At 31.0% G+C, this 8,391-nt stretch overlaps 1 protein-coding gene across 1 annotated transcript; it reads left to right on the top strand.

The window, feature by feature from the left end:
• Window positions 1–258: 258 nt before the first annotated feature.
• Window positions 259–6,419, top strand: LOC118202663 (uncharacterized). Its single transcript, XM_035374831.2, has 4 exons — window positions 259–282; window positions 2,968–3,015; window positions 3,134–3,171; window positions 5,197–6,419. Exons 2-4 carry the CDS (start codon window positions 2,997–2,999, stop codon window positions 5,614–5,616), a joined length of 477 nt encoding a protein of 158 aa, XP_035230722.1. The 5' UTR covers window positions 259–282; window positions 2,968–2,996; the 3' UTR covers window positions 5,617–6,419.
• The last annotated feature ends 1,972 nt before the right edge of the window (window positions 6,420–8,391 follow it).

Genomic DNA, 8,391 nt, shown 5'->3' with positions numbered 1-8,391 from the left:
AACTCATCTTTAATCTATCACCCGCTTGATGAGGATCAAAGGTCATTTCGCGCGACAAGGTTACGTTCCGATTCTTCCGGACACATTTGCACATCTGATCGCTTTATGATTAGCTGGTTTGCATCCTTTTTTTTTTCTCTCAACCACACTGGAGGAAAAATTTACGGTTCGGCCTCGTTGACCCTCTTGTGTGGCACGTGAAGAATTAAAGCAGCTGCGGGAGGTATAAAAAGCGAGAACAACTCTCACTATTCATTCTCACCCTCAACAAGAAGAGCAAAGGTAAGACACCTCTCCCATTGTTTGTTAGAAATTATAGTGTTTAGAGTATCTCAACTCCAACATTCAGCCACTAGAGTCAGAATGTAGCTTCAGAATTTCTCTGCCTATTTGCTTCAGCAGTTCTCAAATTCGACAATAGTGGAGAATTTTGATATTTTAGGACATTTACTTGGAATAATTTTACCGAATCTAATTCAAATTTTTAAAATAACATTGCAAATTTAGTATAAAAAATTCATCTTTCGTGTATATGTAACTTTTAAGATTCTTTGGTTTCCAATGTGTAACATATTGCCAATTTTTTGTTTTATGGGTCTGATTTTACCTCGTACCATTTAGTATTATTACCTAAAATTTGCTGACTTATAATATTATAAACATTTTAGCAATTCCCTTGTTTGGTTACGCTCTTGTAAATTATATTTTAAATTCACTATGTGCAACTGTGTGCTTTACAATTTTTTTCCAACCAATGATATGTGACCAATATAATTTTGCAACATCTGTATCGGATGAGTTGTTAACATGAATTCACTTTAAAATTACCCATGGCATGTTTTGCAATTTTAATTAATCTTCTTCTATCCGCGTCTGTCAGCGTACTTTAGGTATATATTAAGATACTAAAGTATTTATTAAGACTGGTATCTATTTAACATTTCAAACGACATGAATATTTCCCATATCCTCGAAGCAACATTTTATAGAATTAAGATCAACATTTGAAACCATAATTTCCATTATTCTTTCTGCATGTGAACTTCCTTTATATTTCATTGTCATAATATTATAATTTAAATCCCCGTCTTGTTGGAAATAATTTTACAAATTTTATAAAATAATGTTTCTGAATGTTTTACAAATCTTATAAATATACCTTATTTAATGACGATAAGTTTAGTCATTTTCTCTTTAGTGGTAAAATTATACTTCATTTTGCAATTTTTATAAGAGATTGTACTGTCTATGTAACTGTTATTAAACTTTAACATTTTAGAATTTATTCGGTAAGATATTTATATGCTTGTCTTGATTGATAGCTTACAAAAACGTACATCACTGTAAGCTCCTTATATTTGGTACTCAAAATATTATTTTATTATTCTATAAAAACACGCATCAAATTTAAATCCAAATAACTCTTTCAAATTTGCTACCCCCGAGCTTCTACTTCTATATTTGGTTTTTACACTTTCAAATGAAAACCGCTTTTAAATAACTTGGTGTTGCCATTTTATAATTCGGTTACTAAATACCCGAAGAATAGAAACAGGAAAATAGAATTAGTTAAACATAAGAGTACCTTCAAATTAAATTATTTTTTAAGTATTTTAATATTGTTCAAATTAAATGATTTTAGTAATTATTTTAGTAGGGCGAAAGTATTTTAAATAAAGTAAAAATGAAATGCTTTCTTTGCCATCGATTTAAAATAATGGTATGTACTACGGGCAGGATTATGGATAAAGAAGTCAATGTTTTTTGCTGTTTTTTTTTCCCAAATTAGAAAACTAATGTATAATTAAAATAATGTATAATTTAAACTAATGTATAATTTAACTTAGAAAACTTATGTGTAATTAAAAAGACCTAACTTAATCGAATTAAATTTCCCTAGAAAATAATATTTTTTATTTTTGACACCCATAGATCATTAAAATTTAATTAATGATAATTTCTAAAAATTCTAAAATTAGAAAACTAGAAATAAGAAATAATAAAATTAGAAATTATATTTTATTTATTTCTAAATTAATAAAAGGTGATTTCTAAAATGCTTACCCTTGAGGCATAACAGCTAGTTATTTTGTAAAGACATAGTATTTATATATTTAGTTGAAACTTTTTGGCAACTATGAGCAAAGCTTTCAAAAGATATCATGGAGGCAAGCAGGGAAATTAAAGATTTGAGAAATTTTAACCGAGAGATTTTAGCGCTTCCGATATAAGAACGTTCAAAAGTAATATTTTAAACGTTTTGACGTCGACAGCAGTGTAATTGACTGTTTATACAAATGCATTGTTATACAGTTAAAGAAACTTTCTTGCAATTCTAAACAGATAGTTTAGAAAAATCGAGGAAATCACAATTTCATGAAATCTAAAGTCAAAAAAATATTAGAATTTTGTACTTTCTTACTTAAATAAACTAAAAAATTAATTTTTCTATCACGCGTAACTTTGTAACTATACGTATTTGTTTAAAAGTCTACTCAGAAGTATTTTATGTACAGTTTGGAAGTAGAAAGTTTGCCGAAATGCAACAATGCACAAACCGCTATCCTTTTAAAAAACCACTTTCACTTAGAACGTCCTCCAGGAAGGCATTCTTCCTCTGACGTAGATACCCCTATATGGCTTTGCCACAATAAAATAAAAACTAACCTTTAAAAAGTAAAAGCAGAATTTTTTTTAACCATAACTTTGGTTCTAGAGCAAGTTTTTATATGTAGTTCGTTTTAAATTGCTCGAAAAAAAAAAAAAAAAAAAAAAAAAAATTCTAATAAAAATAATCCGAAAGGTTTCATATTTTAAATAACATACAAGGAGGCGTTTTTCAAGCGTTTTGCGTGTTACCTTTATAATAAGTTTATAGCTATAAGTTTTAGCTAATCTAGTAAACAGAGCTATTACTGAATACAATGTGTGTTTCCATGATTTCGAGACTTTCTTTTTTTGTTCCAGGTTGCTATTCCTAAAACCGAGGCGTAATCATGAAATTTCTTATCTTAAGTAAGTAAATTAATTATTCATGAACAATAAAATAATAATGTAATTTACAAACTAACATTAGATCAAAATCTAGATTAAAAATTTATTTTAAAGGAGTTTTTTTTTTCTATTTTTTTAGGTGCCATGCTCCTAGCTGCAGCATACGCAGCACCAAAGGTAAATATAAAATAAAATATGTTTAATATTTCCAAATATAGTTCCAAATATAGCTGAAAAACAATTTAAATATTACTATAAATGTCAAAAGGCTTATTATTAGAGAACAATCATTTAAATATATCGATATAGTCATTTAAATATAGTTTAAAATATAATCCATATTTAAGTAAATAACGTATATAAACTTTTAATATGTATTAATGTATTTAGTAATAAAGGTGTTTTAATGCATGTATAAAAAACTTACATAAAGCACAAATAAGGCCCTCCATAACTACTGGTGATTTTGTGGGAAAATATGGATTCCCTTTGAAAAGTCAGCTTTTTTTTCATGAGATCAACAATGAGTAATTTATCTTTAATTTGAGCCTTTTATTTGGGCGTATTGGGTTATTAAATCAAATACAATTTAATTCTTCTTATAAGTTTTATTTTCTATACTTTAATCTCAAATTTCTACGGATAAAACTTTTATTAAATATTCTAACTGGAAAGAACTTTGAAATTGCAAAACTGATTTATTTTCCTGTATAACTATTGTTATTCTTGTATAACTTTTAATTATTCCTATATTCCTATTATTATCCCTATATGTCTATTATTATTATTCCTGTATAGCTATTACTGAATCATTTCCCTGCTGAACTAAGCGGAATGATTACAATTAACTAATGCATTCTAAAATGTTTGCTGTGCCTGCAAGGAGAAAATTCTTCAAGCAATACTTTTAGTAGCAGAATATACTCAACAGTATACTTTCGAGTATTTCCCTGAAACTACATTTAATTATATATCTGTGCGATATTTTGGTGCATATTTGCGTTCAAGAATAAAAAGCTGGAAACTGTAGGATTATTTCCGCAGTAATATAATAGAACCCTGCAGATCAAAGCACTTAACTCTACAAATTCAAATTAACAATCTTAGCAATTTTTATATATTCTGAACTTTCATAAGAAATTTTATTCCTAGAAATGTAAACGGCTTATGGAAAATCACTATGAGTTTTGCTTAGAATAGAAAAGAATTACAAGCTTACGCAATAAATTACAGTTAATCTAATTACAATATCACCTTACTATTACTTAGTTCAACACTTTAATATATTTTAGTGTACTTTAATATATTTTTTGTACTTGCAAACCAAAATTTGAAAATACTTAAAAAGAAAAAAAAATCTGAAAGCTGTCAGATTTCATATTACAACCGAAAAGGACGTTTTTTAAACTTTCCTGTGTCACCTTTATTTATTAAATATCATGTTCTTCGTGCTTAAAACACATAAAATTCAATTCGACAGCAATATCACAAAATAATTTAAAAGTAGTATATCTTTAGAATTTTTGATACGCTGTCTCGCGCGCTGGATATAAAAATGTTTTTTTTTTCGTACACTGTTGCCGTTGCTCGCTTTGAAATCTTTGAGATTTTAAATCAAAAATTCGTCAAATATTTACAAAATTTGAAAAAGATAATAAACCACATTCGAAATTAAAAATTTAGGCATCCAAGCGCCCGCGTTCGGTTGGAATACTATTCAAAATTTGAAGGCTCAAGGTACCGTCCTTTTTTCAGAACCCGAACCACAATTTTTTCACAATCTGCATTCTGCATTCATACAGATTTTTCATTATTTAATTTCTTTAAATATAACACATGGCGAAAATATTTGGTTGCAACAGTTTGAAAAATGAACGGACGCAAAATGCCATTTAGAAATTGATAGCCCTTCTGCGAAAACAAATGGAACGCAGAAGATCTAAAATACGGCAACAAGTTAAATTTTTATATACATTCAATTACAAGAGTCATTCTAATCAAAATATTTCAATGTAATCTCTTTTAAGAAATTTAAAAAATCCTTCGGACTTTTGTAGGATTTTAAAGAAAATCAGCACAAAACTCATTGGTCTTCAGTCATTCATTTGAATTTGTAATAAAAATTATAATATTTAGGAAATTTATAGTTCCATATAATTAGTAGTCTTGCCAAGTAATGAGAATTTAACTCTTCTTTTCCAGAGAGCAAAGCGTGAGGCATATGCCCTCCCTGATGGTGCAGATATTTTGGTAGGCCCAATTAAAACAACATTCTATTGCTCCAACGATGGCTATTACGCCGATGTAGACAACAACTGCCAAGTCTTCCACGTCTGCCACACCGTCGAGAGAGATGATGGTTCAAGGGACATTCAGCAATGGTCCTTCCTTTGCGGCAACCAAACCCTCTTCAACCAGCTCACATTAACTTGCGCTGATCCTGAAGATGCCGTGCCCTGTCCAGATGCTCCAAGCTTCTATAACATCAACGATAGGATTAACGCTGGAGATCCCAAACTCTACTTCTTGCACGAAGAAGATATTCAAAGAGCAGCACCTTTGTTGTACAGGAACAGAGGGGGTGACGTCAGTTCAATTGGCCGACCAGCCCTAAGAGGTTAAGGATATTACGGTACTCCATCGGAAATAACAGTAATAAACGGACGGACTGTACTTTTGCCTTGAGTGATGAGAAGAATAATTAAATAGTGAAAAGTAAAACTATCCGGTATGGATTAAGAACACATGGTGAATACTTCTGCAGCTACTCTAGGGGACTCATTGGATATATTTAATTCTTTCGTTTACTTGGAACATTGGATCTTAGATGAAATTCATCGCTTCCAAAATTCTGGCTGCTGTTTCTAGGCTTAGGTTTGTGTTTCGTGTGCTTTTTGGTTGGCTTACTTATCTTAGGTACATCTTCCTAATTTTACTTGCAGTTTTCGTTAGGGACAGGACTAATGCATATTCTGCTGCGTTTCATTACTAATTTATTATGTTTCTAGAACTCTTTGTGATGGTATCTAACACTTTCTTCAGTTGTGTTACTTTTCTGTCAGTTGTTTTCTTCATGCCAATTCTTCAAAGCTCACACTCTGATTTGTGACTTGCGGCATTCTGGGGATTCTTGCTTATTCACGAAAGAAACAGATTTTGGACTTAAATTATGACAGCTTTACGAAGTTTTTTTTTCACGACATGCGTTTTTCTCGTCACTTACTGAAATGAATTTGAGAAAATCACATTACTGCTGTTACGTGCTGTAAATGTTGGGTGCTATATGTGTTGTAGGAGGTGTGGGTGCTATAGCAAGACTGTTTAGATTGTTACATTTGTAAATTAGTACCTGTGATACCTGAATATTCTTGTCAGAGCTTCCACCCTGTGTTATATTATATAAATAAAACCAATTTTGCAATTTATACGTGTCGTTTTTATTATAAATGTGTTAAACTCTTATTCAGTTTGCTTCACATTATCTATAAAATATCGAATGCAAAATGTTCTTAAGAACCGCTTGTCTTTTACATTCTAAAACTTTTAAGGCAATAAATAATTAAATGAATAGAACTCATACACCATTCCCACTTCATAGAAAATTAAAAGACAATTAGAATTTATGGGAAAAGTTAAAAAGTAAATTATAATAGAATTTATTAAAAAAGAAATCCAAAGAAGAAAATGTTTATTATAAAAAATGAAAAGGATAACATTTATTACAACGTGTTAGGTCTAAATATTTAGAAGTACGTTCTGAAATAGTGAATTTGGATTGTTTCTAGATATATTTAAAATTATCTTGAGAAATTTTATTTTAATAGACCGAGCAACTTCGATTTTAAATATGAATTACACAGTTTGGTTTTCTTTGGTAGTGTAATTTAGTTTCAAATAATAACAGACGTTATACGAATTATCGCTATGTTTGAAAAGAACACTCACTTGAAGAGGTTTGAAACTAACCTTTTATTTAAACATAATTTTTAACCTAGAGGCACTTGTGCTCCCAGACATCAATCACCGCTTGTAGCAATATAACTATAGTAACATTCATATTCAAATTGTAAACGTATTCTAAACGTCATAGACTACATAATTAAATTTAAATCGAAGTTGGAGCTCACAAACAAAATCATTGCAGCCCAAAGATCCTGCATCTTACAGTGGATACCGGCGCATGTAAATATTTTTGGTAATGAGAAGGCCGATGAGCTCGCAAAGGCTTCCCGTGATTCTCCTCAGCCATCCAACTGCCTAACCCTCGTTGATGCCAATGCAGTTGCCAGCCAACGACTAACCGGTCAAGTTAAAGGAAACTCCATCCCGACATTGAACTGTGACAGAGCCATATCGATTATCATAACCAGACTTAGGACAAATCTCTTAAAAGGGATGAGGATTTCTGCAGACGGACAGCGTTAGTTACACCAACATTTGTCCTCATTGCCCAGATGACATCTAACTGTCTCGCCATCCCATCTTCAGCTGCCCAGCAGTCCAGGCCAGACTGTTTAACATCGGCATCGAAGATCCAGTGGACCTACTTTATACTGATAGAACTGCCGAGGTTGCCAGCTTCGGAGTTATATAATTGCACTTTGTCATAAACACGGCATCATCATCGTCGAAGTTGGACCAAAATTCTAACCGGCGTAACGATTTAAATGTTGGCAGCAAATAACGCAAAGCTGAATAATTATAAGCTTAACAAGAATGGCAGAACTAAAGTAATGTGAGCTCGAGAGACGTACTCTCTGATTATTTGCATTTCTGATGAGGGAACGGAAAAGATAAATTACAGTAAAGGCTGAAATTATAAATAACTGGTTAATGTAGACTAATAGTACCTTTACAAATTTACTCACGCAGTGAATTAGATTCGAAATTTAAAAAAAAAATATTTCAACAAAATATTGATATATTTTTTAAATGTAACGTAAATCATTGAATATATTGTACATGCTTATATGAATCTATTGTAGAATTACTGAACATGTTGCAGACGCTCATAACACTACGTTTATGAGAATCTGCCGACATTTGCATCCTAAAATAATGAAAATACAACAAAACTCAACATCCTGAGCCGAGATATGGGCCAGATGCCGCTATAATCCTTTCCTATCTACAAAAGAACGGAGCAATGTTTGGCATTAAATCCGCAAAGTCAAATTATCTAAAGTACAAAAAGATATTTAAACTCAACATGTTAAAATACTGAACCTCTATGAGCTAATGCTCTGCTCAGTACAGACTACTAAGCTATTGATATAATCACAAACATTTATATCCATTAATCCCATAATATTCTAAATAAGACTAAATACATAACAAAATTATAGATCCAATTTAGAAGGAGAAAATACTGGAGGACGGATCCCAGGATGTTTTCCT

Source organism: Stegodyphus dumicola, chromosome 10, assembly GCF_044657685.1.
Source record: "Stegodyphus dumicola isolate Sdum_Otavi_A_Nest chromosome 10, ASM4465768v1".
NCBI classification, from domain to species: Eukaryota; Metazoa; Arthropoda; class Arachnida; order Araneae; family Eresidae; genus Stegodyphus; species Stegodyphus dumicola.
Note: the sequence above shows the minus strand (reverse complement) of the source record. Positions and strands in the feature narration are given on the sequence as shown.

What these genes read in the sequence shown, in the direction of transcription:
- LOC118202663 (XM_035374831.2), top strand. An exon ending in CAGCATACGCAGCACCAAAG is followed by an intron (nt 3,172 to 5,196) that starts GTAAATATAAAA and finishes CTTCTTTTCCAG; the next exon opens with AGAGCAAAGCGTGAGGCATA.